The sequence below is a fragment of the Hyposmocoma kahamanoa genome, unplaced genomic scaffold, assembly GCF_003589595.1.
Source record: "Hyposmocoma kahamanoa isolate Upper Pololo Valley unplaced genomic scaffold, ASM358959v1 78, whole genome shotgun sequence".
Lineage (NCBI taxonomy): Eukaryota > Metazoa > Arthropoda > Insecta > Lepidoptera > Cosmopterigidae > Hyposmocoma > Hyposmocoma kahamanoa.
The window spans coordinates 6,084,856-6,101,338 of record NW_020653945.1 but is presented as its reverse complement, the minus strand read 5'-3'; the positions used below and the strand labels follow the sequence as shown (position 1 = coordinate 6,101,338).

The window sequence follows — 16,483 nt, the reverse complement described above, 5'->3', positions numbered from 1 at the left end:
AATATTGTAATGACAATTTTATTGACATGTAGAGAAACAAATTTAACGTTCAGAAATAGTATAATCTTGAATTTCACATTTCTTGAGTTACAGCAATATTGTATTAGTAGTGCAATATGCAAGTGAAATTATTGTAATCCCACTTTAACAGGTACATAGCTAGTTCGTCATGTAAGAAAAACAAATAAAAATAATGTCACGTTGGCATTCAGACCGTATTTCAACCGCAAAAAAGCAGATGGAATGCAGTTGGAAAGCACTAAGAATTTCAAATAATTATTTGATATATAAATTTAACGATGCCTTTTTTATACCGAATAAGATTTTGTTCTATAATAAAAACATGACGCCATTAAATTTATAATGAGCAAGTAAGGATTGTCAGTGATTTCATATTTGTACGTTCGATAATGAATCAATGTGGGTGTTAATTGTAAATTATATTGACTTAACTATTCTAAAAACATCACAAATATTATTACACGAAAATAATAATACGACACTACAATAATACTCGTCGTGTCACCGGGAAAACATCGCGAATTTGTTCCGCATGGCTCGGCTTGTAAAGTAAAAATTCATTACGGGTTAGATTTCTTTGTTCAAATGGTAATGAGATACTTAAAATAATTGTAAATCTCAATACAACGATAAATTCGCGTCTCTTCAAAGCCACTATTTACCTTTGCATTAAATTACGTAAAATATTTTTCATCGTAAATAATCTCTCAGCAAAGATTCATTTAAGACTTACTTACTATTAATCTATAAAACGTACTTTGGTAAAATATAAGTGTCAGAACTATGTTGATTGATAAAACCATTTAAACTGAGTACGGGTTTAACTGATTTAGTAGCAGTAGAGCTCCTTGTGAAAGAGTTCGTCCAGGGAAGTACTGCCACCTTACCTATTTCTGCCGCCAAGCGGTAATGTGAGCATTACTGTGTGACGGTGTGACCTCCTTACGCCGTCATCTCATCTTTTTGTATCGCCTCTCTCCGCTTGTATCCTATCATTTTTTTTATTTTACTTGTATTTTAATTTTTAATTTAAATTGTTCCATCTTCCTTTGCTTTCTCATTTTGTTTTCGTACCACGATCACTTCCACAGCTCGACCGAAACAACAGTCGGAGCTGTTTCAAATTCCATTTACTAAAATCTTATTTTTGATTCTTTACCAAGTTATAGTACAAAACATAATACAACAGTCGGAGCTAAAAAATTATCAAAAATTTGCTGCAATAGTTTTTCGACCAAAAATGAAGCCATAAACCCGGATGTAATGCTGCCGCCATTGAAACCCTGGCTATTACACGAATATAAAAAATTGTACAGACACTTTCTGGCGCTTTTCAACTGCGTTCCAATTTTGAAGGGTAAGGGTTCTGGTGAAATTACAGGTACATAGGACTTGTCAACTTATGTCTCAAGGTGGCGGGCGCAGTGCCCCTTATATCTTTACGATTTAAAAGCTCCGAGTGGCTCTGAGACAGTTACGGACAGGCGTGTAGCTTACCATCAGGCGCACGACTTGTTCGACCCGTCACTTGATTTTACAAAAAAAGTGTTTTATTTCGATTTGGCAAATTAAGCACGAAATGTGTCATTAGTAACCTGGGTGTAATAATAATAACGCACACACTCAACATAGTCCCGCACTAGGGAAACCCTGTATCGCGGATGCTATGGATACACATAGACAACTACAAATAAAACCCAAACTCACGAGATAAACAAATGTAGGCCATACAGATATTTCTCCCGGCCCGAGAAATTCAGCCACAGAGGCAGAGTCAATATATAAAGCCATATGTTATCAATTATCATACGTCAAAAGTGCTTTTATCAGATTTCCATGTGATAAAAATGTTACGAACTACATAAAACAAATTAAATACCTATATATACAATTTTATAACTCTCCTATTTAAGCATTAAAACTTTGTCTAATAATTTCGTTCGCAGAATCTTAACCTCTCATCCGAAAGGCTATTTTGCAGATGTGGCCTTGTTACACCAGTGGTGCGATTTACCCAAATTGATCATAACGTGCACTTAATCGACATTGCAATATAATGTACTACATTTTTATCACCTTCTCAACCGCATTTGACTTTGTTTTACCACAACCTTTCAAATGAATAAACATACCCTTTTTAAAACTTCTACCGTGTGTTTTTTTGTTTCACATAAAGTTCAATGATGATTGATAAATTATTGACAAAATGTAAATTTAGTTATCCTACACTTTTGGACAAGGCATAGCATGAAAATATAGGTAATCTTGTTTGAAAGGGGTAACCCATGTAAGCGCCATGTGTGGGCCCGATAATTTTGCAACTAAGTGATGTATCCAACTTTGCAAATTTATACGACAATAAAGGTTTTACGATTGTTACACGCCTGTAGCTCGCTTTATGTTTATTGCTCAATCAAGCTATGAACATGATGTCTTAGAGGATTGAAATGTAGTTTTATTTCACACATTTTGCAGGTTTGGAGGCTACATTGCTCAATAAATTTATTTGCTCGTAAAAAGGACTAAAAGCTATATAAGTTATGATAGTTCAATTGTTATGAAATAATGACATCGCTTAATGGTACGTTTACTTTTTTATTTGGGTACAAATATTTGCAATCAAACCCTTCACGCCTATGCCATCAGTTGTCAATTACACCTACGCTTCTCGCAAAGCTACAGCCAGTCTGCCACCTTCTCGAGCTAATAAAGATAAACAAAAGCCTTAAAGGCGTAGTGTTGTACTCCAGTCACACAGGACCAATGACATTGGCGCCTCACGCCTCACGTTACAGCGACACTCGACATTTGGAGCAGATCGCATTGTCCCATTGTGATGCTAATCCACGATTGACAGATGAAAAGTTGCGCAACAGTCGTGCGTTGACGCAATTTGATTGGGCGTGAAATGAACTTGTTTTAGACAACTTTATTTATGCAGTCAATTGCGTCGTTGTCCATCAACCCTCACATGGGCAAAATGTTAAATCGAAATTTATCCAGCAGAAAACATAAAGTGGTAAAATTGTTATACAGGATCCGATCAACGATTATAAAGGTCGCGAAAAAAGCTATTCGTAACGTTCACGATTTGAGAGTTCATTCGCATTATCTTATTATTTTCTTGAAATGGTTTGAAGAGGTGAGAACTCGAACAAATAGAATCTTATAGATACCGCTAGGTTTGACGACAATGAACTTTTCATTGAAAACTGTAATCAAATAATACCGCACTAAATATATATCTACATATGTAATATAATATACACTAACCTACTAAGCAACTTAAAATACACGTGTTGTTACATCTTACCCGAATTAATATTTCCTATTTTTTAAATTTAGCTATAAGCACATAAACTTATGTTATAATATTGCATTAAATCTTGTATATTTTCACATTTGAATAGCTGTTAATATAAATAACTAGTCGTGTATTAATGTTGTATGTTGTGGCGAATTTTAATTGAATCAATAATAATGACGGACTACACACCAGTTACTGGTTTTCGACTAGAAAATTTTCCCGTACTATGAGTTCCAGAGCAATGGAGTCCAGTCGATTCAGTTTATAACCTAAAATGAATAGTTATGAGACAGCGCTACATGAAGTGTACATCACCATCCCGCTTTTTTGTCGTTACGAACCTAAACTGAACTGTAATAAGAGTTCATGGTAAGGCCACGGGGCACTTCCCAAAACACAAAGATCAATTTAGATTTTCATTTCCCAAATTGATTCTGCCGAGAATCGAACCCGAGACGTCCTCATCCAGGGCCCACATTACAAACCATTGGACTACCAAAGTCAGTTTTTTTTGCAGACAGGGATACCTGGAACGCAAGTGCCATGGACACACACATAGGCAACCACAAATTACACTCAAAGTCACGAGAGAAACAAATATTTCCCTGCCCGGGAATCAGTAGAGCCCCTTGTGAAAGGTGCGTCCAGGGAAGTACTGCCACTTTACCTATTTCTGCCGCCAAGCAGTACTGTCAGCATTACTGTGTTTCGGTTTTGAAGAGTAAGGGGGCTGGTGAAATTACGGGCACTATGGACTTGTCAACTTACGTCTCAGGTGACGGGAGCAGTAGCAGTGCCCCTCAGATTTTTGCGATTTAAAGCTCTAAGTGTCATTGCAACTGTTATGGATAGGCGTATAACTTACCATCAGGCGCATGACTTGTTCGTCGCGTCGTTTGATATTATAAAAAAAATACTATGCTTCAAATATGTGCCACTTCCATGACCTGGATTTAAAAAATATTGATAGCGCTCACATCTCTCATACCACATCTCGTTATCAAGTGGAGCATAGTAGATTGTTGAGCGTTGCGCGTACTCCAAGCTCTGCGTCTTTATTCAACTGCTAAAAGAAGTCCTTACACTTATCGATGTGGAATCGTATTAGAGCGGTCAGAACTGGTTCGGCTTGAATGATAAAGCCAAACACACAACGTCTTTTTCACAGTTATTGCATGGACAGCTTTTTAATGACCGGCGTAATGCAATTCTGCGCCAATAAGTGTTCTGACTCCTAAAAAAGGTGCAATGACCTCTTTTTTTTTAAATCGATGAAGCGAAACATACAATGTCTTTCATTCGTTTGCATGGACATAAATCTTTTTCTGACCCCCTAACGCGATTCTACATTGGCAAATGTGTTCTTCGATATGTTGTTCGATTCCTTTTCTCTTTTCTACTATTTTTACTTTGTTTTATAATAGCTCAACAAGTCACGCGATTGATAGTAAGCTACACGCCCTGTCCATAACAGTTGCAGTTGAATTTCTGAGTATTATTGCCACTGCGCCCGACACCCTGAGACATAAGTTAACAAGTCCCATGTGACTGTAATTTCACTAGCACTCATACCGTTCAAAACCGGAACGCAATAATGCCCACATTACTGCTTGGCGGCAGAAATATTTAAGGTGGCAGTACTTCCCTGGATAAACTCTTTCACAAGGAACTCTACTGCTACTAAACTTTTATACCTGGTTCACTTTTCTTGAAAATATGTATTTTTTTATTTTATTATCGAGTATCTAGGTTTTCGCGATTGCTATGCATTGGAAAAGAAACTATTTTTTCGGATCTAATAGCAGTAGAGCGCCTTGTAAAAGAGTTCTTCCAGGGAAGTACAGACACCTTACTTCTACCCTATTTCTGCTGCCTAGCAGTAGGCAATGGGTGCATTACCAGAGCAGCGGAATTAGGTCTGGAGCCCCAGAACACACAGACCAAAACCAATTCAGAAAAGTTAATTTCCCAAATTAGTCCTACCGCGAATCGAACTCGGTACCTCCAGCGCCCGCAGCGTAATGGTGCTGATGAAATTACAAGCACATGGGACTTGTCAACTTATGTCTCAGGGTGACGGGCCAGGGGCAGTGCCCCTCAGACCTTTGCGATTTAAAGCTTTGAGCGGCACTGCAACTGTTTTGGACAGGCGTGTCAATTACCACCAGACGCACGACTCATTCGTCCCGTCACAAAAATGTAAAACGCGTATATTTGTATTTTCAAACAAACCAACGTTTCTAGGTATTTACTGATCAGCCGTGATCATGGGACCTGTAAAGACCCCGAAACATTGGTTTGTATAAATAAAGAAGTATACGGCAATCAGATACGAAAAAATAGCTTCATTTTAATACCAAGATTATTGTATAAAAACAGAGGTATTTAAAATATACATACGCGCGGTACCGTTAAAACAGTCCGTATCCTAAAGCTATACAAATAATTGAGATCAAGAGCTTAAGAAAACCGAATAACGAAGCGCGCCCATGACCTTAAAATACAACATTAGAACACATATTGATGACAGCATTTGTTATACACGCGAGGTATACACAGTATTATTACATGGTACCCTATTATTGCCAAATGATTTTAATGAAACAAAATGTCAATAAGGCACAAAGGTATTCATACTTGTTTTGATTTGCATATATTATCGTTACCCATTGTGGCCATGGTCGAAGTTATCGTATCGAGATAATATGATGGTGCTTTGAATACGGGGTTAGTTGATGCAAAAAACATCGTCTCTGTTTGCATTGTAGGCGTGATTTACATAAAAGAGGTTATTGCAATCAACGATATAGCAAAAGAGAGGCAGATTGTCCGAAATTACTAAAAATAATAAATTTCAAAGTAATGTCGTCAAATGAATAGTAGATATATTAAAAATATTGTTCACAATATTCTTTTTAAGCGATTTCTGTACCAATGTAGAGCAGAATAAACTACAATACTGAGTTGTTTCTTATATGAGTATATTCTAGTTACGTAATTATGTACCCTTATATGTATTTACACATAAAATGTGCATGTGACATTCATAAGTCAAGACACACACTACAGTTTTAGAAATATTAGAGAAAATAAGCGGAAAGATTTTAAACACCTAATGAGATAGATTGTAGCGAAAACAATAGCTCATTTTCTGAACATTTGATAACTGTATAAAAAACAGTGTATACTCATAATAAAATATTATACATCAGTATTACGTAAAGGGCGTTTCAGACTTTTTGTGTCAATGTTGGCAGTACTGGTGGTAACTGGTAGAATCTAGTTGGTACAACACTAGCTCAACTCTGCATTCGATTTATTTCCGCACTACTTTTTGCATTTTAATGATTCGGCCTGAGCTTTTAAAATATTTTTCCTTTCTAATACATTTCAATTGAATAATTGAGTTTTTTCTTACACAAGTTAGATTAACTTAATAACAATATGTAAAAAAAATAATTAATCGTTACAAGCAGAAAGAAGACACTTGCCTTGACATAGGTAAATATCTACATTCAAAATAAACGAAAACATAATGCACGTTACCGTTATAATCATAGATTAAATCAATTTACGCAACGATCCAGGGGTAGGGCGTACGCATGCGTGACACACCGATATTTTATTCGTGACCACTTCGCCCCATTGCACGTGTGTGCTTAAATCAGTATGATAGTATTATACTCGTCAGCATTTCGATTCTTGATTATAAATATCATAAATTCAATTACGTTGCATGGTCTCGTTAACATTAATCTAATCAAAATTGAGATATAGTATACGTTTTCTGCCACTGCGTAGGAACGTTCAGGCTTTTCGTAAACTATCTTAGCTATTCTCAGGAACAATGTCGTTATGCTGCGTGATACAGTGTTGTAAAGTTGATATGAGTTTATTTATTTTCTTATCTTTATAGAGATAGTAATCTTGTAATTCTAAGGAACTTTTGTTTCAAAATTGTAAAAGTTGCAAAGGTGCCGTAAAAACAGACTAACTTTCAGTCTAGAGAAATTTCAGAATTTATCTGGTCTCAAACTACGGTGTTTGCCGTACTTCGAGTTCTAGAGCAACGAAATTCGCTCCGGGGCATTATTATTTCCTAAATTGTTGCAAAACCTCTCTCATCCGTCAAATTAGAATCGGCCGTAACGATTCTGATGTGCGCTAAATGAGTGTTTACCCTTATTTTATATCTTCGTTTAGATTACAGGTATATTTTATTGACCGTAAACAGAAATCAATTTACTTTCACCGTCGTAGGTATATATTTTATTACAATAATTAATATTACTAAGGTCCACAGTCTTGGCACCTGATATTCACCACACACGATGAGTATTATCTATTGTGAGCTTCAATATAGATTAGATAAATTTTAGTTTGCTATTTAAAAGCTCTTTTAACCATAATCGAATTTTTTTGACATTGCCTGGGATCTTGTTGTTATTTATTTTTATTTGAAATGAAATGAAATGAAATGAAATCTTTTATTTCAGGCAATGAAATGCCCATAGACAAAGTGTTAGTAAACAATTAAAACTTAGATTATTGTTAGTACATACAGCACAAATTAACCTAACGTTATTTTATATACAAAAGAACCGATTTGATTTGCCCAATCCAATACCATAGGATTGGGCAATCAAATCTGCCTGCAATCGTTTTCAGGATGCTGTTGGGTCTCTTTCTGACACGAGTCAAGAGGGAGAGGATCTTTTTCCTCATCAGTGCATGAAAGCCATCTGTGTGCGCCTCGGCAAACATGCCTGACGCACTGCACCATCGTGGCAGCTCCAACAGCATCCTGAACGCGTTGTTGTACTGTACGCGTAGGGCGTTATATGCTCGCTTTGTGTACTTGACCCACAGGCCGCTCGTGTAAAAAGATTGGCTGTATGCCTTAAATAACACGATTTTTACGTCGTCTGAGCATCTTGCGAACCTGCAGGCCAGCATATTACAACGCACAGACAACGCCCTACGCTCTCTCTCTATATCCTGGTCATCACACAGGTCATCCGTCAGTATGTGACCAAGATACTTCACCCTTTGCACATTTCTAAGCACAACCCCACCAAGAGCGACGGGCGGTATGTAATAAGGCTTAATTTTGCCCGCCTTGAAGACCATAATCTCGCTCTTGGCAGAGTTGTACACCAGACCATGTGCATTCGCATAGACTTCGCACCTTTGCACCAGTTCCCTGAGCGCTCCAATGGACGGACTCAGCAGCACCATGTCATCGGCGTAGCTTATATTGTTGGCGCACATGCCTTCAATATGGCAACCCGCATGCATACTACTGAGCCCAGCCACCAGGTCATTTATGTACCAGTTGAACAGCGCCGGAGACGATGAGCCCCCCTGCCTCACCCCACACTACATCCTGTATTCATTGGACAAGGCCTCCGCCCATCTCACCTGGTTCGATTGATTGTGGTACCAAAATTTTAAAATGTTGACACAATCAACCGGTACGCCCGCTCCCTCCAGCTTCTGCCACAAGATGTTATAATTGACTCTGTCGAATGCTTTTGATAGGTCCAGGAAGCAGGCGTAAATAGGTGTCTTTCTGGCCGTGTAGTACTGGACAGTATGCTTCACACACAAGATGGCACTTTCCGTAGACAGCCCCGCCCTAAACCCAAACTGGCAGCAATTATTATATTAATTATATTTTCGGCAGCAATTATTTCTACGTTATTTTTGCAAGTTGTGTTCTTTTATAATTAGCTGTGTAATTATAATAACGCATACACTCAATATAGCCCCGTTCTAGGAAAACCCTGTGTCGCAGGAGCCAAGGACAGACGCATAGACAACAACAAATTACACCCAAACTCACGAGAGAAATAAATATAGCCCATACAAATATTTGACCTGGGACCTTTGCGTGGCAGTCCGGCATGGTAACCGTTCGCCACAGAGGCCGAAGGAATTATATTACAAGACCTCGACCATATCCTATTTATTGTTTGTATAATTGTAACATCTGTATATTAATAAATAATAATATAATAATAAATAAATAACGCGCACACTCAACATCTCACTCACTCACTCATTAATAAATAGAAAAGACTTTATTCATTGATAGAGAACGATTTTCAAAAGACTCGCCTCGGAGTCATTCGGTATTCCGGAAGTTGACGATGGCATTATTGACTAATTTCATTCTGATGTAGTATTTGACTAAACTTTCGAGTATGGACTCGTATGAAATATATAGTAGAGGTACGACGAATTGGATTTATTAATTTAGTTCCCCAAAAAAGAAGCGACCATATTGTAGGGGTATAAGCTTTATTTTCGTTTCTTGTAACAAAAAAAATATTTCGATATACAGAAATTTGAAAAATTATTAAAATAAGACAACCCGATCATATGAAAGACCACCAAGGGAAATATTTTTGGTGAGGCTCTCATTTTTGCCTCCAGAACAGCACAATAAGGCATTTTTACGGGATTTTAGAGATTTTGCACGAAAGAATGACATAACCAGACCATAAAAAGCGAATATGGCGGACTGAGCTCAAGTAGGTCTTTTGAGACCTGTAGTTGGCACACGCCAGACGCTAACTAACCATTTCTACAGTATTTATTGTTATATGAGTTCTAAGCACAAGTGGTTTTATTTCAAGGGCATGGAACATAGTAACCTTCAAAATTAAAGTATATACATAAAAAAATTGGAGTTAAAGTAAATTACAGATGATCCTGACTGAATGACCTATCCATTGTTAAATATTATATATACATATATTATACCACTGACTTACCCTAAGAGCGTTCGCACACTACGTCCGTTTCGTATCAAGGGGGCTATTCTCGTCTTCTGACATCCGTCCGAAACAATTACTGTCAAATAGGTAACATTTGACATAATTAAAAGACAAGTATCCAGTATGAAGCTTCATTCGCATCACGCGTCTTTTCATTTGGTCAAGTATTGCTTATTTGGCAGTAATTGTTTCGGACGGATGTCGGACGGAGATCGAGAGTAGACCCCCAGTTCCGGATTCGAGAATTGACGGTCCGAAATGTCACAGGGAGCATTTTTATCTCTAGGTGTACAAAAGATATTCGTATTTTCCCGCATTCGAATCGGCCTTGGTGCACAAGCGACATCCGAAGTGGGTCCGAGTTTTCTAGATTTGTATAGTCTAGGATTCGGAACGCTATTTTTCGTTTAAAGTTTTTTGTATTACCTTTAAAGTTACAAAATACAGTATTTATGATATAATTGACACTCATGATAATATGCAATTCATTTCTAATCTTTACGATAACATAGTAAATATTACTTTTACTGCAAACGTTTTATTTTACTTATCGTGTTTTTCGTTAGCTATGTGTATATATTTATGTGAATATATATTGTTGCTATTTATTATACGTTACATAATCTATTTATTTATAATACTTATGTAAGTAACGGTATTTTTTCATTTTTTATCGAAGTGTATTATATTTCTCTCTCGTTCTCTCTTGCACTCTGTTGATCCCTTATAACCTTAGCTCTGACTGCCTTCGGTTGGCTGGTAGAGAGCTTTTTTAGAGATAAATTCACATTTGCTCACCTTCTGTTATATTAATATTTCTGTTGTATTTATTTAGTGTAATCCCATTTTATGTATTTACATATAAATATAATGTAAATGTTAAATTTTTTAAAACAAAAGAAATACGAAAGATTTTTCAAAAAGCATTTTGTCCTTTTTATCAACCACAACGAAGCAAAATACAAGAAAACACGTTTTTCGACTCTTTAAAAATAACAATGGTTGTTTTTTTTTAATGCTTCGAAATCATATAAAATATACAAGTACACGCTGTAAATTATCTGTCGTACCTGTGACTCTAGCAGCTTTCCCCCCATTTTGAAATAAAAGCAAAGTTACTTATTTTTAATTGCTGTTGTTAATTACAACTAAATAGTAAAGTTTGTAACAGACAGAAATATATTATTCGTTCATTTATTATATAGCAATTGTTTAAAATTGAACGGTACAAAGAATGAAAGAACTATTTATTCCCTAGTGCACATTAAGTCTATAGGTACTGCTATATATTGATAAACGGTGAATAATTTATAAAAAAGGCATCGGGCACAAATTCTTCAACAAAGACATCGTTCATAACATCTGCGTAAATATAAAAATGGTATAGACAACGTCGTACAAGTATTGAAATTAAATTGAAATTGAACAAAAGACAAATTTATTTATTTGGTGTCGCATACGTTTGCACGTTATACACTCTATTGTTATTTTTTAAAGTAAATGTATGTTTTGTGACATGTAGATTTTTAGACTTCTGTGGTTATTTATTAAATGATTATCACTAATTACAAGTTTTTTACCACGGTATGAGTTCTTTTTGTTTTTCCGTTATTGCGGAACGGTTACACGCTCATCATCTGCCGCTGGCCGATCAACCCGTGACTGTGGAGCGTGTAAAAGTTCCGAAATATCGGGAAAATAACAAAAACTCATGCCGTAGTAAGAAACCTGTAAGTAGCGACAATGATAGATACCTACTTGTTTTTGAAATTTATTGGTGACTACACTAACTAGATAAAGTAGTCCAACTTTTAATCTACCACTTTCTGGTTTCCTTTTTTTTGTAATAAATTAAGTAACTTAATAGATAAGACAATATCACAGTATATACTTTTTCAGGTAAGTAAAATGGTGAGTTTATTGTGCGAGTTTAAATCGAGTGGTTCATACGTTACACGGTAGATCGTTTACGTCCAATCTATCACTAATAATCGTACTTACCTTTTCACTCATTAATAGTCTTGACAATTCGAAGTCTGAAGACGAACTACTAGGTAGGACATATTGCGAGGCGTGGCGAAGCTAAATAAAATAAAACAGCAACCAAATGGTTGCCGATAAGTGGTTACAGAAACGTTCGACGTGCTACAATGATGCGGATCGCGGACTGTAAATGAGTGAGAATGCTGGATCGTTGTGGATGTACTCAGCAATGGGTCAAATTGGGTTGAGAATGACGATGTAACAAATATTACATACCTGCACTATAGAAGCCACTAGAAGACCGAAAGCCAGAGCGATGCTTGTCGTCTGAGGGGCACTTTCAACACTAAGGCTGATGCATGCTGCGACACCGATAGACGTCAACAGGAAGGTGCCCACCAGCTCCGCGACCAGCTGCCGCCAGATCAACCTGTTGTCTGTCACATCCGACAGTCCAACGATTGAACTGGTCCCTGAAGAACAATTATTATTATTACAATTATGTATTACAGTGCTGATTTTTGCCCAATAATCTATTAATCTTAAAGTCTAAATAAAGGGTTCGAAATGCAAACAATGCTTCATTCTAAAATTGGATTTTATAACAATTTAAAAAGCAGCTATTACTTTAATTCTTTTAAGAATTGGCAACATTGAGAAAAGTCTGCTTATGTAGGCATCTCCCAAGGCATTCTACTCAATCCAATATTGATCTACATCCGTGCCACCCTTGTTAGTTGCACTTTACAGACTGTCCCCCCAGGATAAGAACGAGCCTCACCACTATAAAAGACCCGCTTTAAAATAAAATCACGCGACACACTTAACACATTCGAATAAGAAAATTAAACCACGCATATTCAACAAAACATGAAAGAACCACGAACATTCTTTCAACGCCATGTCTTCACTAATTTTTTTTCGTATGAAAATGTAAATTCTTTTCATAGATTATGAAGCATAGCCAACTAGACCCAGACGTGATTGATGGTTAACATTATGTGTTACGTTAACTACATAAGTTATTTTACTATTTTTATAATGATGTAATTATGAAAATTAAAATCGCTCTTAGTAAACTTTGTTAAAACATAAAACCGATGAATCTATGTCAAACTGATTCTTTTATAAGTTAACCCTCGTGATACTAGTTGCAATTTATCGAAGATATAGAATTATGAAAATGTCAGCTACTTATCAATTTGAATATATCCCTACTCCTTCGTTGAGTTTGATATACTCGGTAAAAAACTTCTTTGACAATAATAGCCTCTGTGGTCGAGTTACTTGCACTCCGGTTCATGGTGTCACCATCCCTGCGGTCCCGGGTTCGATCCCTGGCCGGGTCAGTGTAGAAACTAATTTTTCTATATTGTCTCGGGTGTGTTTGTGGTACGGTCGTTGATTCCGATTTCTAGAACACGAGGGCTTTTAGCTACTTATTTTGGGATCAGAGCAACGTATGTGATGTTGTCTAATATTTATTTATTTATTACTACTATGTCAATATTCAAAATTAAACGCGTCTACCCATTGACTTACAAATAAATGGACGACGGGTCTAATACAAAAACCACGAAAAAAATGTCCCAAGTCAACCAATTCGAAATTTAAATTGTAATGTCATCGCAGTATCGCGCTGTCAGTCGAACAAATGAAGACTAAAGCGGAGTTTGGCGCTCTGTATACGATTTTAGCGCCTTACAAGTGCGGACACTTTTTAGCGCGGACCCGACGTCCATATAATTGTAAGTCAATGCGTCTACCTCAAATTGTAACAAAATTACATTTAAAAATTCCTATAAAACCATAAAAATAATATATATGTTTATGTAAACAGTATATGATCTTACATCTATTGAAAAATAATATAAACAATATAAATATAATATAATATTTGAAAATTTCTAAGTAGAAAAGCTCGCGGGCCGTACTCTGAGGCATCAAGCCCAGAAGGCTGACAACATTTCTCCTTGAATAGATTATTATTCTTTGGCGGAAATAACTGCCAGCATTGTGGTCACTGAACGCTTGTACGAGGCGATCTGACGGATCGGTCGTTAGAAGTTTCGCCTGTGGCCCCCAGGGACCCAGGGCTCATCGCTTTTTGTCTTTATTACAAACAACTACGATCAAAGAACTAGCGTCAATTTTACATTGTCGTAGCACAACAAATTGCTCAAATTAAAAAAAAGTTTACAACAATAATATGAGTTTCTATAGTTGCCCCATTCAACTTTCACTAAGCAACTAAATCGTCATTAAAATGTTTTCTTTACGCACACCGCACATTGACTGCTCCTATTGTTAAGTAACCGGAAAGTGAAAACTATTTTCATCGTAAAGGTATTTTTAAATTATTATTACTAATAATTACACTCTTATGTCATAGATATACCACCTACAAGATTTGCACTTTGCTTACTCTTTTTTAACGCGGATAGCTAAGGAGTATAATTATCTGTTTGTATTGTAACGGATTAAAGTATATTGCAGAATTTAAATTAACGTTGATTGTAACATTTTGGTATGAAATGATGATATACGTAAGATTTTATTTGAAATGTGATAAAAATCATATTGCGTCTGGGTTTCATCCAAGTGAAATGAATATTATGAGTTTAATTTATCTCAATGTACTTATTTGCGTGCTAATATTATATATTCTTCAACAATATACTGACTTAATACTTAGCATTAGGGCTAGCACGATAGGCCGCGACTTGCGCGGGAGCGACATAAAGCGCGATATATTCTATGCGAGAATAGCTGTATCTCGCGCTTTTTATGATATTGAGACTATTATTAAGGACTATTAAGGACTATTTTGTGCTGTTATTTTATTTTATGCTTTGTACGCTATACCTATTTGCCTACCTCTTATTTAATGATAATTTTGTTATTAAAGAAACAATAAATTGGCTTGATGAGAGTGAATCGGATGGTTACTATGCACCACCTTTATCCAAAGACCCTACCAGTAGCTTGGTGGTAGTTTAACTATGTATTGATAATAAAAAAAGACAAATCGCAGGAATGAGTTAGGAGCGAACGGTTCTATACATACATACAAACCTCGCGAAAGTCGAAATCATGTCTGCGGCGGGCATCGTCTAAACAAATCACAGATACGATAATACTCGACATACACGTGTTAAAGTAGAATTATTAGAGATTGACACTGATTCAAATATATCTACATGAAAGAAAAAGGCGTGTATTTAATTATACAAAGCCTTTATTCATTGAACAAAGGTCGTTGATGGATATGTTATAGTTATGGATGTCTCTAAAGACGACATACAAGTTCAAAAGAACAAACTAATGAGTAGATCTCGTGACCTGTCGGCACTAAATACTTTAGTTATAGATAGTATGTCGGTAATGGAAGTTAATCGGGTTGTCAAACACATTTCATCACAACGAGGTCAACAGTCTGTTATTACCCTGGATATGCTACCTGTAAAGAACAAAGCACATCCACAAGGTAAGCAGCGAATATTTTATTTATTTTTCAACCAATTGTGTCCCACTGCTGGGCAAAGAACTCCATCCAAAATCCTCCACTGCTCACTGTCTTTGGCGACTTTCCACCACTCTTTCTCAAACTCATTAAGATATCCCGGCAACGCCTTCACGGCTGTCCCCGCCGTCGCCTTCCATCCTCGGGCACGCAAGGAGTGACGACGATTGTACACTTATCGGGTTGGGTCCGGCTAACTTGGCCCACCCAATTGAGCATGGATGGCTGTTTTGCTCCCCACATCAGCAATACCAGTCATCGAACGCAGTATTATATTGTACATTCGGTCAAAACGGACGTGTATCGGAAGCAAATTAATAATGTATTTAAATTTAATTGATTTTAATTTTTATTTGCTTATTTTTATTTAGAGGATTGTTTTTTATTACTTCTTTTATTGTTTTTATATAAGTATTCATTTTACTTTTGCGTTTATAGTAATGAATTCAGCCGAATATAATGAATACATGTAGTACGTACTCAGCAAGTGGACATACACTGGAATGGAAGAAAATTCAGAAATGGGGACTTCCTATTTATCAGGATGGTCGACTGTTTTATTATTTATTTATTAAGTATTGCCTATAGTATCGTCAGCTTAAGACAGGTAACAAATAATTTAAGAAACTAAAAACTTAACAATACCTTTAAACTTTCTAGTTTAAAGGTATTGTTAAGTTTTATAGTTTCTTAAATTATTTGTTTGTGGTATTTTTGTAGCTACAATTTTTACATAAATTGATTTCTATCAATTTATGATTGACAAAAATTGTAGCTACAAAAACCCGCCATTTATTAAATTGTTTTTGATACGCTACAAAATTAACAGTTACCTATCAATAGTCCGAAGTGACATTTTCCAGAAAT

At 36.2% G+C, this 16,483-nt stretch overlaps 1 protein-coding gene across 3 annotated transcripts in view; it reads right to left on the bottom strand.

The window, feature by feature from the left end:
* Positions 1-16,483, bottom strand: part of LOC113232994 (aquaporin AQPAe.a) — a 119,832-nt gene that overhangs the window by 53,864 nt on the left and 49,485 nt on the right. For all 3 annotated transcript variants that reach the window (XM_026467922.1, XM_026467924.1, XM_026467923.1), the window contains one exon: positions 12,370-12,566. In XM_026467922.1, coding sequence (XP_026323707.1) covers positions 12,370-12,566 — 197 coding nt within the window. The remainder of the gene's footprint in view (positions 1-12,369; positions 12,567-16,483) is intronic.